General features: G+C 38.1%; 1 protein-coding gene across 1 annotated transcript in view; it reads left to right on the forward strand.

Annotated features, from left to right (window-relative positions):
• The window catches only part of ccdc141 (coiled-coil domain containing 141), a 43,829-nt gene that overhangs the window by 512 nt on the left and 16,524 nt on the right, over positions 1-26,793 (forward strand). Inside the window, exons 2-13 of the mRNA XM_007890216.2 lie at positions 13-135; positions 8,109-8,300; positions 8,469-8,577; positions 9,510-9,763; positions 12,424-12,543; positions 13,638-13,832; positions 20,373-20,545; positions 21,032-21,173; positions 21,806-21,925; positions 22,665-22,856; positions 23,338-23,514; positions 25,767-25,946. Coding sequence (XP_007888407.2) covers positions 13-135; positions 8,109-8,300; positions 8,469-8,577; positions 9,510-9,763; positions 12,424-12,543; positions 13,638-13,832; positions 20,373-20,545; positions 21,032-21,173; positions 21,806-21,925; positions 22,665-22,856; positions 23,338-23,514; positions 25,767-25,946 — 1,977 coding nt within the window. The remainder of the gene's footprint in view (positions 1-12; positions 136-8,108; positions 8,301-8,468; positions 8,578-9,509; positions 9,764-12,423; positions 12,544-13,637; positions 13,833-20,372; positions 20,546-21,031; positions 21,174-21,805; positions 21,926-22,664; positions 22,857-23,337; positions 23,515-25,766; positions 25,947-26,793) is intronic.

The raw sequence follows: 26,793 nt of genomic DNA on the forward strand, positions 1-26,793 counted from the left end.
TTCCCCCTTCAGTCTGGGAAATGGGTGGAACTACAGTTGGCTGAATCAGTACCGAACCTGCTTGAAATTGGCAACAATGCAGATGAGAATAGGAAGCTACTGAATGAACACAATATCCTTCTTGCCAAGCTCAAGGTACAAAGCTACTGAACCAATAAGTTGTCAACTTTTTCAATTAAGAGTAAATATACTGTCTGGCTATAGATGTGAGCACGTGCTTATCAGAGGGTGTCGTGACACTGGGAAGTGTGGAGATGTGTACATTCAGGCCTGCAGTGGTATTGCTGTAGACTGAGACATTAACTCCTTTGACCCCTATGCTGGCATTAGATTTGGCAGCAATGCTCAGAGTAATTGTAATGAATCTTAACTGGTTCGTCACAACAAATTGTGTTTTGACAATCACAAGCTTTAGCCTGAAAACAATTAGATAGCTGTGTTGTGCGAGAATTACGCATTGCGTCCAATCATTCTGAGCAATTAAACCTTTCTGTCGTTTCAACGCTATTTTTTAAAAGTTTTTAAGTGTATCTTTGTTATTACTTTATAATAATAAGTAATAGAACAAATTTAATCAATTTATGTTTGGATCCGTAGTAAATTATTTAGTACGTCTACTTGCACTAATGCCTAGTTGTCATCTTAAATGTTTTGCAACTCAATATCGGTCATAAAGAGTTCAAAGACTTAAACTTGCCAGGCACACTGGGCTCACTTGATATCTCATCCAAATTATAGCGCGTCAACTTTGAGCTAGGATAATTAGGTGATGTTTTTAATGGGTGCACACAACGGAACATCCAGTTGACACAGAAATCCAGTAAACATTTCAACACTGATGCATGCACTTAAGTGGAGTACAAAGAGCAGGAAACTGTGTGTTTCCATTGACAGGGTGAGTTTAGCATGGATACTTGCATTACCATCACTTTCAATCAGTAAAGAGTGCACAGTCACCATTTTGTTATACTTCCTATGGTGACAAATGACCATTATGCAAAACTGCTGATCTCCAGTTTTTTGTTTAAAATCATACGATTTATTTATTGTCACATTATTGAGATATGTCGTTATACCGATCGAGGTACAGCTTCATTTATCTGCAACCCATCAATTGGAACACTTTCATGAAGGCAGTGATTAGTATAGATAAGAATAAATGGTACCTGATCTCAATGTCCATGGGCAAGAGATGATTTGGACAGGATGGGCAGATAAAGCGGGAGAATAGACTTGATATGATATACAGGACCACTGTACAGGCAAAAGGTACCAGGTAGATTAATGATGTTTGTCTATAGGAGGAGATAGAGCATCACCACAGGCACTGTGGGAAAGAAACAGAACAGCACCACAGGGACTGTGAGCAAGAGACAGGGTAACAACAAACGTTATAATTTAAACAAAATGTCACCTAACTTATTTACAGCTTCATTTCTTTAAAGTTTTTTCCCATTAGTGAAAGCTTTTACGTTTTGGGGGAGGAGGGATTGGTTTTGAAATCAGCACTCACTTTAATTAAATCTTAATTTGATTCTGTTTCGTTTGTCAATCTTCTTCTTTTAAGAATTCTATGAGCAGAGCAAAGTTATAACCAGGGAACTGCGGGAATTCTGTCTTGCCTTCAAGACAGTGTTTGCTTCCTCACTAATAAGGATCTCATTGGGATTTTATTATATTATTATTTTGAAATGAACTTCAGAATTGTCAGGATAAATCCCCTTAACTCCTAACAATTATCTTGCTGTTTGCAAAGGGTTGGATCCACTGAACTTTTGTTCTCAGAGCTGCTCTTGTCAGAAGTGTTGTGGGCACCGGCAATGGATCTGAACCACGATTATATATAGAAGACAACTTGTACGGAATCATTCTTCAACAACAGCAACAACTTGCGCTTATATAGCACCCTCCACGCAGGGTAGCGTCTCAGAGTGCTTAACAGTGGAGGAGCCTGACTCCGAGCACCGGGTGGAGTGGGGGGAGGTGACCATAAGCACGGTCGAAAGGGAATGTTTTCAAGCAGGACTTGAAGGAGGGGAGAGAGAGGGACAAGGCGGAGGGATTGAGGGAGAGTGTTCCACAGTTTCAGGGCGTGGCGGCTGAAAGCGTGACCTCCGATGGTGGGATGGAGGGTGCGAGCGACAAGTGGAAGGGCAGTGCTAGTTGAGCGGAGCTGGTGGGTGGATTGGGGAGAGAGAAGGTCAGAGAGGTAGGGGGGTGCCAGGGAGTGAATGGATGTGAACAAGTGTGAGGATCTTGAAGTCAATCTGTTTGGTGATGGGGAGCCAATGGACCATGTGGGGGCGGGAGGACATGAAGTGGAAGCTGTTGGTTAAGTAGGACTCGAACCATGCCAGTGCGGTCCCAATAAGGTGGATGAGGGAGGAGAGGCATTCAAATCATTCAAACCCTTAAAAAATATGTGGTCACTCAATCCACGACTGTTTGTGAGACAGTGCTGTGCATTTCATCCACAATGTAATACAGTCAATTCACTTCCATGAGGTGCTTTGAGACGTCTCGAAGACGTGATAAGGCGCTATATCAAATGCAAGGCTTATTATCATTATTATTATCATTGCATGACAGTGCCTGCTTAATAAATGTCATCTTCAAGAAATTTTGCAGCAACAGTAGCATTCATTTCCTCCAAGCGATAACTGCTGTCCTTTCGGTCACAATGGAGTTTTCGTGGTGTTTTGAATCTCCCAGCAGTAGGAGGGGGAGGGTGGGGAGGTGGAGAATCCAGACGAGCATCAGATCCTTTTGTTGTCATCTCACCTTTATGAAGAGGGATGGCATAGCTCTGCATGAGCATTCGGATGTATGGATAGCTGGTATCTGATTTACCAGCCTCCTGTGTTGCCATTTTACTTTCTATGTACTGAAAATAGTGATGGATACTTAGCAATTAGCAATACTCCCCAGTGGACTACGTAAGTGGTTGTTGCCTGATGAACTGTGTAGATTCTGTCGTATATATTTTATAAGTTCTCTCTCAAGCCTGTACCTTCACACTTTCTCTGCTTTACCTTGTGCCTTCATGAGAGTACTCGTGTCCCTAACTCCCATTTCACTCATTAACTAGCTCCTCTTTTCCTTAGTTTATAATAATAATATTAATCCTTGCATTTGCAAAGCGCTTCCCAGTATATACTGTCAAGTGAATTGACTGTATATTTGTGGGCGAAACGCAGCAGCCAATTGCGCACAGCAGTGTCCCACAAACAGCCGTGGATTGAGTGACTCAATTTTTTTTGAGGAATTATTATCCCCAGAAAAGCAATCCGCCAATCGACTAACAACCGGGTTCCTACTTACTGCTAGGTGAACAGAGGGGTGTGGAGTAAGGAAACTTGCCCAACATTTTGCCCTGCCGGGAATCAAACCCGGTCTCTCGATTGCGAGGCAAGTGCTCTAACCACTGAGCAACTGGACTCCACCATGTTAGACATCATGTTGCTCCTTCAACAGTCTACTACTCTCTTGTCTCTTGTTCAATTTGCTTCTTCGCAAAACAGAGGGGAAACTATTCTGTAGCTTCAGTGGTACATTTTAGAAATTTTCAGCTATTCACTCCCCTGTCCCTTTCCAACTTGTCATAGCAATTTCGTATGAATTTCTGGTCCCCATTTAGAAAAGTCTTCTTTGTTTTTTATTAAGTTGTCTATTTCAGCTGGTCCCTTTCGCACTGGGCTTTCTCAAGCTACAGCACTGTACCTTCTCACTTCCACACGCTCTTGCCCACTTTCACGGGCCGAGACTGTCAGTACCTTTGCTTCCAGGTGTAAAGAATTAATGAGACAGGTTTCCATCCACAAACCTAGGACAATTATTTATGTACCAGATCCCAACTGGGTCAGTCCTTAAGGTACCATTAAGACACAATGACCATTTATCCAATCACTTTGTGTGTAAAAAAAACAGTCTAACGATGTAGCTCTAACTGTCTTTTAGTCTCCATTGTTTTATTAATTAATTTTATGAGAGAATCGGTCACATGAAATACAGTGAATGGCATCACTTCTCACAGTTTTGTCTTCTCTCTCGTTTTTTTTCTCCAAAATAATACTAGAAAGACAGCTTTCTACAAGTAATATAAAAAATGCGCAATTGGCTGCCGCGTTTCACCCGCAAAATGCACAGTCACTTCACTTTATAACATATTCTGCGAAGCGCTTTGAGATGTCTGAATGATGTGATAAGCCGCTATATCAAATGCAAGGATGATGATTATTATTATTATTACTGTTCAGCTGAATTTACCTAGAATTTTAATATCTATATTATTGCACTAAAACTAAATCACTGGCAGAGAAGATAATAATTATTATAATAATAATAATAATAATAATAATCCTTGCATTTGATACAGCGTCTCATCATGTCATTGAGACATCTCAAAGTGAGTGTGTATTTGGTGGGTGAGTCGCGGCAGCACGAATTGTATTCATCAGATCTTCCAAAGGCATGTGAATTAGGAGCAATGTATTTTAAGACGCTGGTATGTTTATGGAGATTAAATACATAGCAGCAGCTGGGAGAGACATGGTGCTGCTTCCTGTGAGTGCTGTGCTGTCCACCAGTAAAACGTCTCTTATTATTTCATTGCAAGACAAACATCCAGTTTGATTTGTTCACAATATAACGTGTTGTTAGGTTGTTCCAGCTATTATCACTCATGCTTCTGGGTCAGGAGGTTGTGGGTTTGAGCCCAATATGAACTCATCGCCTAGGCTGACATTGGAGTATTTACAAAGGGAGTGTTGCATTGTTGGAGGTTCAGTACTTCAGTGGAAACATTAAACCAAGTTCCTGTCTGCTCATTCAGGCAGATGTTAATGATCCCCTGGTACTGTTTCAAAGAAGAAAAGGGAGTTCTGTTATCCTGGCCAATGTTCCTCCTTAATCTAAAGTCAGTATATTTTCATTGCTGAGTAGAAAATGATGTACAGTATAAAAGTCATTTTGAGCACAAAATTCACAGTCATTCCACTTCACAGTATATCCTGTGAAGCGATTTGAGACATCTCGACGACGTGATAAAATGCTACATCAAATGCAGATTATTATTATATTATAGTATACGTATGCTTGGCACAAAAACTTGATACAATGTGTTTTCTGCAATATGATTGTTTGCATTACTTTGAGAATAACGTTTCTGTGTGCCTTATCTTTCACTAAATATTCACGTGCAATGGGATAAAATCAAACCAAGAAATAAAACTTTTGGTTGAAACAAATAACGATTCTGTTAATTTTAGGGCTTACATCAAAAATGTTGCGTGTTAAACCAAACTGAAAATAAACTGGATTAAAAAATGATAATGAATCCCGATATCCACAGACTATGTCATAAGTGATTGGTGAAGCTTTACAACCACTCTCTGCAGCTTACTTGTGCAATGCACAGCACGAGGGCTTCAAAATGAATACAAAGTGCATATTTTACAGGTTACCATGATTTATCTACGTAGCATTTGAAATTTCTGTTGACCACAGTTACACGCTGATACAAAGACAACACAGCTGATTATTGTGGAGCTTTTGAGATCTGAGCTACCTGCGTGAAGGGCGCTTTATAAATGCAAGTTGTTGCTGTTGGGATGTCTCAATGATGCATCACTGTTCCCATTTAAGATGATCCAGGATCCCCGAGCAATATAAACAGTTCAACTTTTCCTTTAACTTGCTTTATTTCTGATAATTGGAAATTGACCAAGCAGCTTGAAAAGTTCCAATGAGCTAAACTCCGCTGCAATCGTTTCTATGATTCTATAATTATTTTACATTGTGAACAGTCGTACATTCCACAATTCCACAATACATTCCTTAACTTTCTAAATTACATACCCTGGATATTTCTACCTTTCAGTATCAAAACAATGGTTGGAAATTTATTGCAATTAGTTTGTGGTTAGTTTAGCTCAAAACGTCCTACAGAAATCATGCTTTTGAGGTTGTGTGGTTGCAGCCGCCTTTGGAACAGTTTTGCAAGCTATGATTATTACATTAGTGTTTGCTTTTGTATTTGATGTAAAATACTGAGATTGCAAACAATGGTGAAAACTAAGAACATTACAAGCTCAGCAATCCCAACTGTTCAATACAGAGCTCCCAGTGATACTCGGGCACCGAAGGCTCATCACACCATGTTTTATTCAAAAGATTGAATAAGTGATGAGGAAATGGCCAGTTCCCATGCAATTGATGCTTCAGTCGGAAGCATAACATTTCTGTAATGATACTTAGCAAATAAGGAATCACAGTCCCATTGTATTTTCTTCACCGTGGATTTACTGTTTCTCCATTTTTCTTCTTCAGCTGTCAAGTGTTTCTAAAGTAATCCAAATAAGAACTTGGTTAAAAAAAAGGTTACATTCCTTTGTGGATTGAGCTGAGATGCTCAGGACAGGAATGCCAGAATGTCATTGATTCATGGAGTGAGTCTTATTTGAATTGGATAGATGGAAGTAAAGGGAATTTTGACAAATGTATTGCGGATTCACTTAAAAAAGTGGTTGTGCCATATTGCCTCAGGCTCTGGATGCTGTGGGAATTTCTCTTTGTTATATTTGAGAGCAGTTTCACAACAGAAAAACCAGCTAGACAAATGTAATTATTTTACATTGTGAACAGTCATACAATCCACAATACGTTCCTTAACTTTCCAGGACCTTGGGATGTCCTCCGACATGAAAGGTGCTATATAAATGCAATTTGTTGTTGTTCTTCATCCTAAACTCTCTTATTATCTTCATCTGTCAAGCTCTAAATAATTTTCCCGACATATTCCTCCTCCTCCTTGCTTTTTCATCCTATGTTGTAATCAAACTCATCAAACTATTTCTTACTTAAACTCAATTCTTTCCCAGGACCTCAAAAATGTTGGAACTGGCTTCCTCCCCCAATCTCCCCTTCCTCTTAAAATCCCTAACTTGGGATCATCTGACCACTTCTCGTTTTCTGTGCTATTTTTTTAAAGCTTGGTGATGGACTGCAATTCGAGTCTTTGGTCTTTACCTTGGTTTTCCATGTTATTTTTTAAAAAAACTCTCCATATGAAAGTAGATCCTCAGGGGGTTAGCAGTGTACAGTGATTCAATGTGTTCCAATGATTCAACATTTCCGAAGCTTGAATCTAGTAATGAAAATAACTTCTGAATAGTAAATTATCCAGCGAACTCTGCTTTAACATTCCTTTTAACTGAACAAACCACAAAAATTGCTCAGGAATGTAATGGGATACTTCAGTATTATTTATTTATCTCAAAGCTGTGTTATTGCGCTTGTAGTTAGGGAGAATAAAAATCACCAGTTTGACCAAACAGAAGGAATTTCCATGTATGGAACCTATGAGCCCAATGTATTGAGTCTAAAATGCATTAATTTAAAGCTTAAACAGTGATCTTTAGAAAGAAGGTTCCTTCTAAATGTCACACCACCTGATATAATGGGATATGGAAATACATCGTACTGAATTTCCACTTGAGGCTGTATTCTGAATAACAATTTGCAACATTAGATGTAATGGTGCATAATACAGGTATATACAGTATTGACAGGTTGTGTTTAATTATGTTGCCTTGTTTTCCTCCTGCGAGACCACTTGTTAAGATATTGAACAAATGCAAATGGCATCCTTTCGATACCAAGAGCATTGAGTAGCAATGAATCTTCTTGTGTTATGGTGCTATTCACTGTGGGCACAAGTAACAGCGCTGGTGAGAAATTATCTTGGGAAGAATGTTGGGAATTATTTATCTGATCCCTACATTTCAGCCACTGGTTGCCATCTCCATATCTCCAGATAAAAAATCTGATCACTTTGGGATTCTTGCGGACATTATTGCACAATTTACAAACTTAATCACCTGTGTTTCCAAACCTGATACACACTAAATAATGCGGTTTAACGAAAATATATATTTTCTCAACAAAAATAATCAGCGGATATAATTATCAAAAATTAAAATGGTATAATTAATCCAAATTCTTTGCAACCATTTGTTTTGGAAAATTAACTGTAGCAATGACCTCTGTGCTTCAATTTGTTCAAACAGGAAAGGCATTTTGTTAATGACTCATGTTTTTCTTTCTAAAAGGGACATGAAGACGATGTGTGGGATTTACTGTGTGAAGCTGATAAAACAGCAGAAGCTGATAAAGATCACTCTCAGTTATATGATGCAATGGCAAAGACTCTGGGGGAAAACTGGACAGCTCTCAATGATCTGCTTATAGAGCGCAAGAGACTTTTAAGCTTGGCATCGGAATTTTTTGACCAAGCTTTAGAGGTTGGTAACCAACTGCATATATATAAAAAAAAGTGCCTCTAAAATATAATTGAGATTTGTGTTCCTTTTCAGTGCGGAATTAAAACGTATAATTAATTGAATGTTGATCGTGTGCAGCGCGGCTATAATTGGAATTGTTTCTGTACTCAAATACATTTGTCTTTTTAGTTTGCAATAAGAATTGATGAAGCTGAAGACTTGCTGAACAGTGCGCAGGTATTTGAGGACACCAGATCCTTAAAGCAATTCTTTCACCAGCATCAACATGTCACCAAAGGCAAGTTGTTGTTGTGCTTACACTGATTTTGTGTGTTTGTAAAAGGGTGTGAGTTGGTTCGCTAGGTATGGTTCATTGAACTAAAGGTGAGTACAGTATTAGGACTTACGGAGGACACAAACAGATCGACGGGGACTACAGACATCACCAGAATCGCATTTGATAAAACATATTTGAGTGGGCTCTATTCCATATGCAACATATCGAAGCTTGAGTCAATTGCATTGTCAATGAAATCAAACAAATTCTATGGTGGGATGTTTTCCAACGCTTACAAACAGCTAAAAGAACCCTTTTACACATCACCGAGTTGCACAGGATCCAAGAAATAATAGAAGGGAGAATAGGAGCTCAGGTCACATTGACTTCATGGCTCAGTGTCTGAAATTGTTGGCCAAAGTGAACCAGGTCAGGCTTGTAAACAATTCCTTTTAATAGGCGTTGATACTTCATCCAAGTTACATAGCCCACTGCGCATGCAGCTTCCATTTATATCAGTGTCATCTAATGTCCCATTTATATTCTGCAGAGCCCATCCCATACCCTGGAAGAAAGAATCCACAGCAATGGTCCCAGTGCATGTGCAATCTTTGCAGTTGTTTCTAAGTGATGCTGTGGTAACCTTTATTTTCTAATCTGGTTGTGTCTGAAAGATCTGCGCAGTGCAATGAGATTTTAAAAAAATATGTTGCTGGCTGTTTCAAAGCCGTAAACTGAATTGACTGTATATTTTGCGGGTGAAACGCTGCAAATTAAGTATCCTAAATCATGAGCTGGATGGAGAGAACAATCCTAAAACATTGCGTGTTGAGCATATCCGATTCTCCCCTTAAGAACATCTTCAAGTCATCTTAATTTTAGTGAAGATGAACGTTGTAACCTATTGCTGCCCTGACCTTTAATTCTGAACACTGATTTCCTTTTTGCCACAGTTCTTTTAACAAGCTCCATGGCTCTTCTAAACAAGAGTCAAGAACTGCTGAATGCTATCCAGGCTTTCAAACCAACTGGACCCCTAGTGAGCTCGGAGCTGATACACGGAGCCCGGAGTAGCTGTATGAAGATTGAGAGTCTGTTGGAATTGCTACAGGACAGGAGGAGGCAGCTGGAGGAACAATTGCATCACAGGTGGCGAGACCTCGAGCAGATTCTTCGGATCTACCAATGGGACCAGCAGGTAGATGAGGTAGGAGGAAATAATAATAATAATAATTCCTTGCATTTGATATAGCTCCCTATCACCTCGTTGAAACATCTCAAAGCGCTTCACAGAATATACTGTAAAGTGGATTGACTGCGCATTTTGATGAGATCAGTCTCTCTCACGCAGACACACACGCAGAAATCCAAATCCACCTTTGATCTTGAACTATTACATTGCTTGGCTGAGTACGGAGACTGCTTTTAAGAAGCAGTTACTTGTTTATTCCGTATTTGTTTGCCATTTGCAACTGTTTGGAAGGAGGAGTGGGGGAGAGGTAAAGAGAGAGAGAGAGAGAGAGAGAGAATGAACACGGCTGTCAAAATGGTCCCATCTAGTAGATTGAAGACGTCTAGGTCTGGAAAGTATATGTGCATCTGCGTGCTTGTTTGTGCAGGCTCACACTGCTTAGTTCCAGCTGTTTAGCTGGCAGGATGTTGCTTCATTGCATGGCTTGCAGGTCTGCTCTCACTATGTGTCGTGGTTGTTTGTTTATCCATAAGATATTCAGATCTGGCCATTTTGCTTGCATGTGATCGAATGGTTATCTTTGAAATTGTTCTTCATCTATATTGCCAACCTACACCTAATAGTTAAGCAGGTGCAGCCCTCCGGAGAAAGAGAGTGCGCATTCCCATTCCAGACACAGGGAAATTTCCATGTTTAAGTAGCATACATATGTGGATCTCAGTCTGATTTAGTTACTCTTAAGTAGGTGTAAAGCACCAAAGAGTTAAAGTGCAACAATCAGAAACATCCTCCTTCCTCTCCTACATTGCTCCTTATCAGCATTGTGGAGCACTTGAGACACTCGTCCTGCGTGAAAGGCACTATATAAGTGTAAGTTGTTTTGTAACAGGGGTAACATGGAGCAGGGTAAATGCCAGGCAGTATTTCTGCCATGGTTAATTAGCCAGTGGTTCAAGACCTTGTAGAAGGTTACCTTTTGTCAGTGTTGGTCTCAGTTTTGTTACCATGAAGATATGAGTGTAGCTTGTACTCTCTATTATCAGCGAGCAAAGCTATTAGTGTGCTGCTATCTCCATCTGTCACTCAATGATATTGAACTTACTTTGATGCTACTGCAAATAAAACATTGTCACTCCCTGAATAGCACTGTAAGAGTACTGCTATTTAACTTAAATATAGAAACGCATTTCTTTCCCACACTTAGAATAAACACATTGGAACCAAATGCTGTTAATTATCAGGAACACTTCTCCATATTTTTTACAAACACCGTGTTACCAATAGAAACTGACATGATAGATTTTATTTCAAAGTACAGACTTAATTGTTATAACACAAAGGCAACTTTGCCTCTTGCAGTATTAAATAGTAAGCTCTACCGTAGAAGTAACTCTCAGAATAAGAACAAAAATCTGGGTACACTATAATTATCCTTTGATCACAGACATTTCCGGTTTCAACAGACTGAGGAGTGAACCTTTAGGGGCATAGAGTGTCTATATGAAAAAGGACAGTACAGAACTACTTGCATTGTAAATACTATTTCATTTACAACTGATGAACACTTGGAACTTTGGTGTACATTTAACATAGTGATATTAATAATACTGTTTGAGTTTAATATACCACATCATCAAAACATCTCAAGGCACTGCACAGGAATTACTGTAAACTATGTTTTTCTGTAGACAAAGTATGACTTTTCATCACAAATAACAAAGGACACAAAAAGTGACATAAGTATTATTGTTGTTAAAATCCTGTGGCCAAATAACATTTCAGTCCAAATCATGCTATGCAATAGTAATATAAACTAGTAAAGTGAAGTCTGCCAAACTTGAATAGGATTCTCAAATGGAAAATGATTCTGCAGCTGAAAACCCTGAGATATGAGAATTAATTGGTGGACTGGTAACATGGCAAGTACAAGTTTATAAACTTATTTTGAATCCAAATTATGTATTTGTATCGTTAGGAGTACAGTAAAAATCTACCCTGAAAATGTCGTAGCTTTATTACTGTAATATTAATTTTGTTCAGTGTTGCAGTACAGTATATCAGCTGAAAATCTCCAGGGCAATTATTCAATCCCTCAGGGATAGAAGATATTAATCTTTCTTCACATGTTGTCTAATTTTAGTTTGTTAGTGAGTGTTAAAGTAAATGAAAAATCACTGCTGGGATCTCCTAACTTTAGTACTGCTGTAGTGCTGTTTCATTTACCATCTGCCCGCCGTAGATCGATAACAAATTATGAAGGATTAATATATTGTCTCCTCATGAAGTCTTGTTCATTAAAGAAAATTGTAAAGTTAACACAGTTTCAATCATAATTAGAGCTTGAAATTGTACTTTCTTGTATGATTTAATTTGTTCTGTTCGTCCATTTACTATTTTGCAACATGTAACTCTTACCAGCTATAAAAGTTTAATATTTTTATTTGATAAGAATAATTTGAAAGGTGATTGTGGGCCTCTCTAAAGGAATCTGAACAGAATGACATGCTTTGTGCAGTGTGTAAGTGCTTTGTGGCTGCCTTCAGAAGTACAGCACTGTTCAGATTCAGATAAAGAATAAGACTGGGGCAACATAATTTGTCTTCATAATGCTATAATAAATAACCTTCAGAAGGCAATTTGAAATAAGTCAATGTTCTTCTGTGTGTTCAATGAAGGTAATACAGTGGATCAGACAGCAAGGAGAAGCATATTTACAGATCGAACAGCTTGGCTCATCTCTGACTGAAAATGAACAGCTGTTGCTGGAATATAAAGAATTTGTGAGTAAAGCCAAGGTAAGAGCAAATCTCTCCTGAATAACATTCAGGCACTGCTCCACCTAGCAATTGTCTAAACAAATCATCCAGGGCACCCTATAGAGACGATAACTGACTGAAACGTGAACCATACAGCAACAGAATCTAAAATCATATGATCAGGAATTCAAGAGGCCTGTGATTTATTCCATTATTTCACTGCGGAGCAGATCTGTATATAGAGAAAGGTAATTTGACATCAAGAAGTATCCTTTCGATTTCAGTCAATTACTTTTTATGTTGTTTCCAATGTCAACAAAATGCAGTTGGGTGTGCTTACTGGACTTGGAGCTTATATGAATAAATTTAAGCACTGTAAAAAATATATTCCTCGAGGAAACGCAAATCCTGAAAGTCCCTCCATGGATGGAGTATAATAATAATAATCCTTGCATTTGATATAGCGCTTTTCACGTCTTCTAGACGTCTCAAAGCGCTTCACAGAATATGCTGTAAAATGAATTGACCGCACATTTGTGGGCGAAAGAAAGCAGGGAGGAGTTTGCGAGAGGCAGAGGAGCTCAAGTTGGGTATTGATCGTTGGGTGTTGTGCACTCTGAGACGATATCCTGCGTGACGGGATTGTTGTTGTCATTGTTGTGGATAGATATGTTTGTACAAAAATGTGGCTTGCATGGCTGTGAGATTAAAGACTCTGCTGACTGGGACAAATTAGGATTAAAAATTGTGAAGAATATTTCAAAGCTTTTTTGCACAATGACTACCCAGTGACAAAGTTTGTGCAGAATATGATGTGCAGTAGTAAAGGGGATTATCAGTCATCCTCTCGCTTTCATTCAGTTTCTTTTAAAATGTATTTGAGTGCTGGCTCCAGAACTCTTACTGTTTCTTCTAACCTCCCCCATAATGCTTCCAATGATGATCTTAAATTTTGCTTATTATTACCAATTTATCAGCCAGCAGCAACAATCTTATAGATATTATCATGCATAATTGTTAAAAAAAAATCAGATTTTCATATGCAAAGTAGAAAGTACATTTGTGCCTGTTTGTGATTTTGGCGCTGATGTGATATCAGTCATAAATAATAGAATTTAAACCATTCTATCCAGGAATTGAGCTGTGCTCCAGAAAGATTAGAAGCTGAGGCTGATGAAATTCTGCTTACGCAAGGCTTGACGGATAAGGAACAGGTGACATTTCGGAATCAGAAACTGAAGCTGCTGTGCGAGGAGTTCTGGCAGCTGGTAGAGGAACGAGGAGCACTACTCCAGGAAGCCCATGATTTTTATAATAGTGCAAATAAGGTTAGTTTGTGAACCAAACGTGTGTTGACTTCTTAACATACATGTAAATGCTCAAATATACTCCTTACAACTGAACACTGTTTTTTGCTCATTTCGGGATGGGGCCTGGGGTGGGTGTGGAACCTTATTCTATTTTTCTTCCTTTCCCTAAGCATCACATATGACTGCTATGTTGTAGTTGTGTCAGTGTCACTTTGAACTGGTAGCTAGGAGGTGTCAAACGTCACAGCGAGGACTGCATTTCTAGGTATTGCAATTGCTTCTGTGCAATTCAATGAAAGGTCTGTTCATTGATAATTCCTGACAAGGCATTTGAATTGTTTTATACAATATTTTCATGGGGGGGATTCCTTTTTTAAAAAAAAAGAAAATCACATTTCGTTCATTATAGGAATCAAAGCCAATAATAAAAATACTAGCTGTTTCCATAAAAAATAGTAGGTTGGTCAAAAACTCCGAATTCAACGGAGGGGCAAGATCAGAATTAATTTAACCTGAACTTTTCCACTTAGGGACTTCCTGAGCCCCCCTGTGTTGCTAGAAGACTTTGCCAGACAGAATCTGGGAGGATCAAAGGCTCATGTTCCTGTCAGTCGTGCAACTCTTAATGTTTGCCACCATAATACTATTGCTACACCCTCTCAGCTGGGGAATGGACATAGGAATGAAGGGATCATAAAATCACCAGATTGGTTCAAATAAAGAAGTGAAACAATTTTCTTCTTGCAGAACCCCATCATACCATCCTCTATCTCAACATAAAACTTTTTTTTAAAATTAGTCCAGTGTCATGGCCTCAGCCTACACCAATCATTAATTACCCTTTTATGTAAAGAAATACTTCCCGGTATCTCTCTGGTCCAATTAAACGAGGATCAGCTAATGCCTTATTTATGGAGGTCAGGTGGATGACTGGTACAGGAACCAAATTTAGCAGTGGAGAGAGAAGAGGTTAGGATTACAGTACTCTTGGGGCAGAGTAGAAGGAGCTTGATTTTACAACTGGCTATTAAATGGTGACATCCGGGTGGAAAGTTTTCTGTTACAAAGTCCAGTAACTTTGAGGATGTGCCCTGCCAAAAGGCACATGCTATATTTAACGGCACAAGGGAATTTTTGCCCAAGGTATCAATTATTTTTAAAAATAATTCCATTCTTCACCAGAACTGAAATCCCTAAATTGTTAAGGCAAGAAATATAAAAACTCCCAATAAACAGGTGTGGAATTAAGACGCTTGGTGAAAGTCTTAGCTTAAATGAGAACGTTGTGGTTTGTTGTCACAAAGTTAGCAATACGACAATAAACGTACTGAAGATGATAAAGGAAACAGCAGCTAATGCACAAAGGCACAAAATGAAAGTTGCCAGAATCTTCTGCCCTTTTGGAAGAGATTTTTGTTTCTCTGCTGCCACCTCATGGATTTGAGATGTCAGCTGCTGATTTTCTTTAGCTCACATAAGTCCAATACTTTGCTGCTTTGTATTAAATTAGCAACGTAAACCTCTTCTAAACTTGGGAACAGTGAAAGATATGTCAATCTGTATGAGGTGTGGTTGGCATTTCATTATTAATCGTTTTATTGTAAGGCTCTTGTCCTGTCTGTTTAACGATAACAAAGAGACTCGTTGCAATGATAAAACGTTTAAAGATGAGAGGATCAACATTGAGGAAGGTCACAGTTGCGGAAAGAATGTGTCCCAGTGTCATTTTTAAAATAATATTAAGCTATCAGATCACCCTCAATCGGGTACTGAGTAGAGTCTAGCCTCTCACACACACTCGCAGTATCAGAGACTCTTTCTTTCTCTATGCTGCTTATCCATGTCCCCTAATGGTTATCTCAGGCAAGGCATTGCTAAAGATTTGGGAGCAGACTGCCAAGGTAGCCTCTCAGCAGGGCAGCGGTAGGTCACCAGGATGGGGTAAGCAATAAAACGATTCGAAAAGCTCTGTGGTTCTGATTGTCGGTTCTTAGTGCAAGACCTGCTTTCAACAGGCGCTGGTTTGTCTTTTGAACTAAAGTATCTCTCCCCGATTAACCCAAACAAATCTGTGAATTTTTATCTGTGATCCACTTGTGTGTTTTACACAAAACGTGTTTAGCAGAAAGGAACAGGAAAAAGTGAATGCATTTTTGTGGCAGCTGGTTACAAACAAGGAATTATAGTACTTGGCAGTACAACAAACTCCCTTCCTTGTCAGCCTGGCTTAGTTGGTAGCACTCTAAATCAGATGCTTGTAGGTTCAAGCCCCACATCGGTACTTTGAAGTCACAGTCTATGCCGAGACTCTATTACAGTGCTGGTGAATGCCTCTTTGTTGGAGGAGCCATCCTTTCGATCGGATGTTAAAGTGAGGTCCCGCCTGCCTTTTCAGCTGGATATTAAAGAGCCCATGGCACTATTTGAAAGCTGAAGGGATTTTTTTTCCAGTGTCATGGCCAATTAATTGGTCATTCACATCATGTTGTGGAACAACACTGTGGGCCAATTGGCTGCCAAGTTCACCTACAAAATACACAGTCATGATACTTTACAGTAAATTCAGTGAAGCACTTTGAGACGTCATCCTGCCTTGAACGCGAGGATTAATGTTAGTTTGTTTTCACACCCTCATTCCACATCTAACATTTTACATTCGGTCATTTGTTTTTAAACAGTGTGACAAAAATCAGGAATGTATAAATTAGGCTTTCCCGCCCACTATTCCTCTATTGCTGGAAGTGATTTCGCTTCATGTTCAGCAGCAATAAGGTGACGAGGATGCTATGGAATGGTATGCTTGTATGTTTTTTTTACCCCAGTGTCAGCACTAAACGCTTACAGATGAACTATACCAGAACCAGATGGGGAGCATGCCTTCTACTTTGCCCAACAATGTATTTTAATTTCATGCTCCAATTGCACCAGTGCAAAGCTTTTTATTTCCTACACTAACCATCCTTTTCATCCTGCCTCTGAGTCCGTGCTGAACATGGTGCCTAGTTGTGCTAATTTATGGGTCAGCTTCTGCTGTTAGATTGTTACCTACCACAAACTAGGTAAACATTTTCCAGATTAATTAAAATTTTAATTACATCATTTTTACTTGGATCCAATTTATAAGAATGAATGCTTACACCAAAACATATTACAGGAATTGTGATAAAAAAAAGTTATTGAAGGTTATGTTTTAAGCAGTAGCATCATTTAAGGGATTCTACATTTTGTGTACAGATAAATACTTTGTTCTTCCTATGCGATGAGATACACTGTCTGGTCCTGAAGGTTTCAAGTGTTTGCTGCATCGTACAATGTGGATCATGCTGTATAACTCATTTACATGAAGAATCCATTTGGAAAATAAAATCCAATGTGAGAAAATGACTAGCCATTACAGATCTAACCAACTATTTAGTGCTGTTCTAATGTGTTCTTCATAGCATTTCTAATTAATCATCCAGAGGAAGCCACCATTCTTGACATGCACATTCTCATACTCACAAAGCTAATGAAGTCATTTTACATGTTACACTGCATTCTTGAGCTGATTTCAGCAACTTGAATCGAAACTGAGTTACTACATGCTATCATCTCGAAATACGTATAAGAATAATCCCAAATAATGATGACCGTCAACAGGGCCCAGTGCAGCACTGTTTGACAAGGTGCAACATTCAAGATTACTCACTAAAATTAATGGCCCACGTAAATTGGAGTCAATCCCGTGAAATACATAGAATGTTATTTGGTGTGTTATTAATGCTGTGATGGGGGAGGTTGAAAGAAACAGTAGGGTGGGTGCTCTGAAACAATGAGATTGGATAGGCTGAAGGGCCTTCTTCATTCAAATTTTGTGATTTTGTGTGATCTTTACTGATGTCTTCATTCAGCATTTTCTTTTACTGAATTTGTAGATGAATGGCCTAAATTGTATTCGCAAATTGAAAGTTGCAATTGTTGCAGCAACTTCTGGTTTGCAAAAGGTACATTTTAAACACAATTGTCTATGGGTTATTGAATCGGTTTATTGAACAATTATTATGTTCAACAAGACTTCACATCATTTTATGTAATCTTGTACCATTGTGGATTCTCTTTTTCTATTTGTCCTTCAACTGTTGTCCAGTTATTCATTCAGTGTCTCCAGAATAAATTTCTGCAATATCAAAAGTTTGAGAATATTTATCCTTTAGTTGGTCTGACAGTAATGCGCTGTGTATTTCTGAAGCTTAGTGGGGCAATATTATTCCTGAAACCATAGGTGCTGTTAAATGAGAAAGTGCAAGATGTGGAAAGAATATTTAGATGTGAAGCAAATCAAAAGGTGAATTATAAAGGGAAATATTTAAAAAAGTAATATACCAAGGAATGAACTGCTGGTCTATTGGAAACCGTACAGTAGTAGTATCTTTCGCTTCAGGGAGTTGGGATTCTGACAGCTCTTAAAGGTCAGGAGTGAAATAATCCTCAGCCGTCTCCACTCCCAATGGAAAGCATCTCAGTCCAAACTGGCTTAAGCTGGTGACTAATTAGCACAAGTGGTCTTACGCCGCGAGGGAGTGTGTGTAGGGAATGGAAATCCTGCAAAAACAAAGAGAGGTGCTCCTCAGCGACGAGATTTAAATGGATGGCCAGCACAGAGAAATGTTTATTTTGGGGGGTGGGGGAAGAAGGTGGTAGCTGTGCCTTGCAGTCAGTATGTGCTGCTGCATGTAAACTGGAAGCCCTCTACATCACTGTGAGCCAAAGTGGCGACGAGTTGAGTTTGGAACAGCTGTCTTTCACGGGGATCTTACCCGTAAATAAACACTCCCCTCGGGGTGAAGCAAACTTTTCATGCTGCTACCTGTAATTCTGAGTAATGATTGGAGCGGATTGTTAAGCACAAAAGGTTAGTAGCAGCAGGTGCAACTGTTTAATTCTGAATAATCCTTTGATGTGAGTGAGAACAATATGTGTTTTACCATTGATCCTCATTGAGCTGAAGAAAGCTGTTGAAATTGCGTCTTGATAAAAATACGCATGGATTTAATGCAAAGCCCAGTGAGAAGGTGTCAATCTAGTCTGTGCAACAGCTGGATGTCTAGAGATGACCTCAACCCTCTCTACCATGCCACCAGTCCTTTTCAAAGGGTTAGCAAACATGTCATCCCTCTGCTCTAACCATTCTGAGGTTACATATAGCACTGTTTTTCTTTTCGTGCCACATAGAAATTCTCATATACTTTTCGTGATACGTGTCGTATACAAACTTTTGCCCAGCTGAAGTTGGAGGATTTTAACATATAATGCAGGAAAGGTTCAAGGAGCAATAGATTTGTTCAGGCTCTCTCTTTTATTTCACTTCAATGATACAAAATATTCATGATTTTCCTCATTATTCAGCAAGCAGCCCACTTATCATCCACATTAAATAATTACATTTTCCTTGGTTATCTCTTCTCTTAAATGTCAGTCTCTCTGTATTCTTTCTCCTCATCTTGCTCTTGGACGACCTGGTTATTGTTTAGGGAAACGCTGTTTTGATTGAATATTATTGTCATTGTTGCAGAACCTGTCTGACAATTAATCTCCCTTATCTCTAAATTTGCTTCAACTATCTGTCCTTATCAATATCTTGAACTTCATCTCTCATTGCCTGTTCAGGTGGACATTAAAGGTCCCATGGCACTATTTGAACAGCAAAGAGAGTTTCTCCCTGTGTCGCTGCGAGCAATCACCTTTGATCATTCACTTCATGGCTGCTGTTTTGTTTACTGATTGGAAATACCAAGTGCACCGTAGAATGAATCTTTTCACCCAGAGTGCAATTGGGATGTCGAACCCTTTGGTAGAATTTGGCAGGTAGAATTCTTTGTAGCTATCAAGAGGGAAGTAGACAGGCGTATGAAACAGAGGGGCTTGAAAGGGTATGGGGATAAGCTGGGTTGGGGGATTGAAGTGATGTCCTTGCTCTCTGAGCCAGTGCAGACTTGATGGGCTGAATAATAATAATAATAATCCTTGCATTTGATATAGTGCTTTTCACGTCAGGAGGATGTCCCAAAGCTCTTCACAGAACACACTGTAAAGCGAATTGACTGTATATTTGTGGGCGAACGCGGCACCCAATTGCACACAGCAATGTCCCACAAACAGTCGTAGATTGAAAATGACCAATTTATTATTGTTTTTTTGTTTTGGAGGGATTATTATTAGGCTCTGTGTGGAGTAAGGAAACTTGCCCAAGGTTTCACCCTCTGCCTGGAACTGAACTCGGATCTCTCACTTGCAAAGCGAGTGCTCTAACCACTGAGCTACAGGACTCCATTAAAGTCCTCCATTGGCCTCCAATTAGCATTGTAGATTTCTATGTTTCTACAACTTATAAGAAACATGGTTGTTTTCATTCAATGATGCATAAAATGTTAGTTCAAGCAACTTACAATTTAATAATATCAAAGCGATAGTGTGTGTTAAAGGTCAAGGTTCTGGAGTCATTGTGCCTTTATTCATATCTCTTGTTCATCATGCTTTAAAATATGGTGATTGATTAATTTGTTGTATTTCTGTAACCAGGGCTTTGATGTCCTCGGAGTCATCGAAACACACCTGAAGCACCTTAATTCTCAGACCCTGTGTTTGTTTGAACTTTCTAAAGAACATCAATCTCTGTACCAGGCAATCAGTGATGCAGTTTCAGTTGCTCTACACAAGGGAGAAATGCTACTAAATAAAATAGGCCCCCAAAGGTAAGAAAAAGATCCCGTTTTGATACAGTGTTTACAGTATTTGTGTGTGATTTTCAATAAATAAAATGGAGAGGCTGATCTGTTGCGGAAGTAAAGCACTTTAAATGACATATTGAGTGCTTGGTCAGGTTGGAATATGCACTTCTGGAACAGCAAAGGTTTATAAAAGTTCTTGAGTAATGTACCCATAGATGGCAGCACTTGGCAAAGGTAACACTAAGAACATTCCATCACTTTTAATGATAAGTACAGCTGCAGTTATGCTGGAGTAGGCGCACGTTGATAAATATATATATTCGAAATATATGGGAGTTGCATATATATGAGAGTTGCAAGGTCAGAGTGAGGATATGTTCTTCATAAAAATGGTGTGTGTTACTGATGCCTGACTATTTTTATTCTATGTCTGTTCTGAATTCATTGAGTGCTAGCTCAGTCCCTTTATTGGGTAGGAAGCTATACCAGCAGCTGTCTTTGTGTGTTCAGTCCTAGAGCCAGTGGAATTCAGGAGATGGTGGGCTACATTCGCGAGCGAGAGCGTCAACTAACTGGCCAGTGCTTTGCTCATAAGGAATTAGCCTTAAAGAAGCAGGAGCTGATCACTTGCTTTGAAGATCACTTTGATAAGGTACACAAGATAGCACGAGAGACCAATCCAAATCAATCTGTGACTTTAATAAAACCAATTCCCTCTTATTACTCAAACTCATTTAAAAAAAAATGATATCCTATTTCAAAAAGATGTAACGTTTCACTTCTTCAGTTCATTTAATGAAATAATGTATTATAGTGCAATCATATGCAATACATTTCAAGGTCATGTAATTTTCCAGTGTTGATCGTAGTGTTTAGAAGTTCAATAATACTTCATAATAAAGAGGAGAGAAAGGCTACTTGGCTCAGTCAATGCACTCCTTCCATCAGACTTTGTAGAACTTACACTTCCATGGACTTTCCCCAACACGCGGTATTCAATGCCCTGCAGGAGGTAAACTGTAAGAATTATTTTAGCTGTTGCTTAACAGAATCATATACTGTACTTCAGATAAATCACAAGCAGGCTTCAAATATGAAATACCAGCACACACAATTGAGTGTAACGTAGAGATTATTTTAATCAGTACAAATACAAGTGCAAAACAATCAAGTAAATCAAGCTGCCAAGGAAAATCTATGTTGCGTGAAGTAAACGTTTGGAACTTTTATGCGTGGATGCTTTCGCAGAACATACGTTTGACTATAAATGTATCATTTCTCAAGGTCTCAATATGGCTACAGACATATAGTCCGATATTTGCCGGCAAATTGGAACCAGGATCCTCGCTCTCTGAATCTGAAGACGTTCTAAATAAACACATGGAAATATCTGATCAATCCAAGGTAAAATATTTACTTAACCTTTGTAATCTAGCATAGACATAAAATATATTATATTTGTTGGTCAGAAGTATAAATGAGATAGAGTGTGGGGGTTGAAGTCACCAATGCTCTAAAAGCTTCTGAATGATAGATTACTTCTCGGGCTATTTATAAGTGGAATCCCTGTGAACATACTTACACGGCTTATCACTGGATCCCCAGCCTACTTGCATATTTCATGGATAGACATCACATTTTGTAATTATGAACAATAAATGTCAAATTATAACATCTAACCATGTCTGGTTCTCATATTCTTCATTGAATTGTCTTTGTGATTTTTTAAGAACGCTTCATATTTTGATTCCTGTAATTATCAGTGGCTCTACGATACTTCGTTTTCAACCTAGTGCGTACGTCTTACAAAGATTAAATATCCCCTCTCACAGAATTTATGAAGATAGTAACATTTCTGGGAGTCCTGAACAGATTTATTTGATTGATATCGTAACACATTTGTTCCTGATACGATTTTGTTCCAATAAAAATAAGATGACCCTTCTTTGAGTTCTTTGTAAGGTAGTACTGTACATAATATGATTAAGAAATAACAAACAAAGAAGGTTTGGCAGAGCAAAGGAGAAAAAAGAACAAGGTAGATGTTTAAGGCATGTTAATTTTACAATACTATTATTTATGTATGGTGTAACCTCGATGAATGATGAACACATCTAACTGCAGTGTTGTTTTATTGTTTCAGGAGGTAGCAAATAAAATAGCAGTCATCACTGACATCATCAAACAGGGAGAAATGTTGGAAGTTCCAGAAGCAAAAGCGTTTTCCGAAAAGGTTGCTTTACTGAACGCAGAATGGAAAATATTGTGTCGGAGTCTGAACACACGAATCGAACTCCTACAAGCCTACAAGTCCTTTCTGAAATATGCTGAAGAGGTGGATTTTTCTTTACTTTTAAAATCAAAAATGTCAACCATTGTATTAATTCATACTGAAGTGAAATTGGAATAGTTAAAAAAAGGTGAAGGCACATTATTGGATAAATCATTGTAACAAATCCATAGAAAAGTAATTACATACTCCATAAATCTCAACAACAGAAGCAGGATTTAAATGGTATCTTCATTCCCTGGTGTAATTTCAAAGGCCTTTAATTTGTGTAATTCAACAATCCTTTAAGGCAAAACTCATTTATTCATTACTTGAAATATTATTTGCAAATGAATTGTAATACTTTGCAATATTCAAAATAATGCACTTTAATGAGGTGGCTCATTTCTCCCTTGCGTAACCCTTTGGGAATCCTTGCTCCCAGTAAATAGTTGGTTCCTCAACAAACTCATTAGATAAATGGATGGTTGAAGTGATAGATTGGAAGTTTTATACAATTAATTTGTATTACATTTAACATGTTCAGGTGGAAGAGGCCATGCAAAGCTTAGAAGATTATTATCAATCTCGACCTGTAGAAGAAGACAATGAAGAAAAGACTAGGGTCACGCTGGAGGTTGCTGACACCAAATGGCAATCTGTCCTCAAGTGCTTTCTTTCACTTCAAGATATGGGGTTCAATTTCAAGAGTTCAGTACACATGGTAAGGATTTTTCAAACAAAACTCTTTGATGTGAATTTCTCATTCCCTTTAACCCATGCAGATAAATGAACAATCCAGATTTATGTGACTGTAAATTTGTATTCCGTGGGTCAGATGTTTGGGTCATTTACCGAAGCTTCATATTATGCACGATTCAGTCACCATTATCCATCAATCACTGTTGCCAAATCAGAATACGTTGAAATGTTTACATGAAGAAGCAGGAGAAAAGAAAGTTGAATATTTGATGAGAAGCCACATTGTTCAGGAATTAATTCTAGATGTGGGAATGAAGAGGAATGAATTGTTCTTTTGGAGTTTGGCTTGTATGCAATTGTCAGGTCTATGATTCACCCTGATTATTTTTTGTTCCATCAATAGATTTTTAAAATTCATTTATTATAATAATAATCCTTGCATTTGATATAGGGCCTTATCATGTCTTCAAGACGTCTCAAGGTGTTTCACAGAATATACTGTAAAATGAATTGGCTGTACATTTTGTGGGCGGAACATGTTAGATAGATGCATTACATATTATAGTTGTACTTTTCAACATTTTGAACATAATTGTTACCTTAATTACCATAAATACATTTTCATTCAGAGTTACAGGCTCTGGGTGACTGTTTGGGAATATTATTCAGTAGAATTATTTACAAATTCAGAAATGAATTTATACCTCTTAGGTGTGAGCCCCAGTGAGTTCGTTGATCATAGCTTTTTCTCCTCTGATGCTTAAAAAGAAAGGCTGATGTGATCTTGTTCTCCAATGGGACTACTTACTAAGACTTGTCTTTTGTTTCATCATATTATATTACATGCAGCATGAGCTTACTTGAGAGAATAAAGACGGTAACTTCTTAATTAATAAGCCCTGGAAATTGAGGAGTATCATTTGTCAGGTTAGATTATATTTTTAGTAGCATTGCAAATCACGTACATTACAATTGTCTATTAATGCCATTCCAATTTTGTTTTGCTTAAATTATTGTTACTTCTCCTGATGTTTCACCCAATATATATACACAGTCAGTCTTCCTTTAGAACCAGCACAATGGATTCCTATTAAAAAGCGGTTTATAATAGTAAAATGACTGTGCTCACATATCAAGGATGTGGATTTGCATTTAAAGACTTCACGTAATTGATTGCAACTGGCATTTCAAATTTATTATTGTTGATCTTAACAGCCGTTTGATTTTAACAACCTATTTGAGAGTGGCATTGGAAAAGTTTGCACTCTTTTGAGCGTGGTATAATTTGAACCTAGAACAGCTGAAGACATGATGATTCTGCCTCCTTGCGTTTGAAGCAGACTGTTTCTATCAGCCTCAGAACTGAACCTGCCTCAAGTATTCTTAATGCATAAACCCTCTTTACCGTCAGATATTTTTTGCCAGTCAAAGAAATAAAATCTCAACCGAAATGCGGTATATAGATTTCTACAATAAACCTTAGGCCGGGTTTACTATGTGACAGTTAAATTGATAACTATAGACCAGTGATCAAGTATCCTATGGAATACTATGGTTTAATTCCTCCTGAGTCTATGGGAATTTCAACTGCAGGATGCAATTGCTCAGGGTTAAGAATTACGGATCAGAATATTAACTTAAGACAGTGAAGTATTTATGCAATGAACCTTGGGAGTTGCGTAATCTGTTAATCTTCACACATGTTTTATGTGTGATTATTTACTTCCCTACGGAGATTAAATAAATTGACTAAAGTCCAGGACTGAGTAAACTATATCTCTAGCCTTTGGCAGTGGTTGGTTCAATAGACTGAAAGGCCTTTCCTTATCCTTATTTTCACCTTTTTTGTTGTGACATTATACTGTGTCTATTAAATTTTGGTCTGTATGGAAATAAGTGATTGCCCTTGATGGAAATGGTTGCATGGTTTAATTATTTGATTACTGTTGTGAATTCATGGACATGAATGCTACTTACTCGCGGATGGCAAATATTGGGTGGATGCATTCCTCAAACGCTAATGACATGACATTGCAGTGTGACGGAAAATATTAAGGAGACCAATTAGAAACATAGATTAAAAATCTAAATTTTAACAACGAATATGTAGAACACAGGGCTTTAGGTTGATGAACCTTATGAAGGATGTAATGAAATACAGTTTCTATTGACCTAGTCAAATAAAATCCTGTGATTGAATATTGTTGTGAAAATAATTGTGTCTTTTCTGCAGTAGTTTCCGATTGAAACTTGCTTATTTATTTGTTTTTCCAGACAAGTGAAAGTTTGAGTCAAAACATGAAAACTGCTGTGACTGTGATCGACAGCACAGTGGATCAGTTGGACAAGAGAAAATTGTCTCTCACAAACCAGTGGACAACATGTCAACTGCGCCTAAATCAAATTAAATCAGTCAAAAAACAGTGGAAGAAATTCAAGGAGCAAGTTAAAAAGGTAAGGAAAAATCACACGAACGGTTATTCAGACATTAAGAAACCAATACTCACAACTTTGTTTTTGATCTGCAAAACCAGTTCACAGTGTAATTGCTAAAGGAAATGCCTTCTGTGGAAAATTGGGCAAAAATAAATATACAGTATTCTAATTTTAGGAAGTCAGGAAAAACATTGTAAATAAGGTTTCAGCTGGAATTATATCAAATAAAATTGGCTCCAAATCACAAGACAAACAACTTTGAATTTTTTAGTCTTGGAACTTTCTTACCAATAAATCTGATAAGGTCAGTGAGACTTTCCAAAAATTCATTCATTGTTGAATTGTCAAAGGATCGATCACAATTAGCCTGGTATAGTCTATATATGTTATGTGTTTACACGTTGATCACCGTTTGTACAGAAACACAGTATATCACGACACAGCTTTAGAAAAGAATTGTGGTTTAACTAAAACCCTAATGCTTCACCTTGAGAGACATGGTCTCACAGTGGGGAAAAGAGATGAAGAATTTGTTCCTCAGAGGTGATTTATAGATAATAAGTGAATATAATTCAAAAGACTTGCTTTGGCTCCTATTCCATGGATTTACAACTGTTCTGAATTTGACCCCTAATTTATGTCCGCATTTATACTTTATAAGTCTTACAGGAATCCCGTTCAGATAAGGTCAGGTTGACTGGAGCTGAATTGCCATTCCCCCAGGGCTAACTCCAGGTCAGTTTGCTCAATAGAAGGTATTCACTTCCACGCAAACGAACACATTGCATTTTCCTTCTATTGGAATTGGCAGAAATTTGCATCAGCTGTATGCGTACGGTTGATTTGAGCCTGGCTTTAAATTCAA

The sequence above is a fragment of the Callorhinchus milii genome, unplaced genomic scaffold (genome assembly GCF_018977255.1).
Source record: "Callorhinchus milii isolate IMCB2004 unplaced genomic scaffold, IMCB_Cmil_1.0 Scaffold6, whole genome shotgun sequence".
NCBI lineage: Eukaryota > Metazoa > Chordata > Chondrichthyes > Chimaeriformes > Callorhinchidae > Callorhinchus > Callorhinchus milii.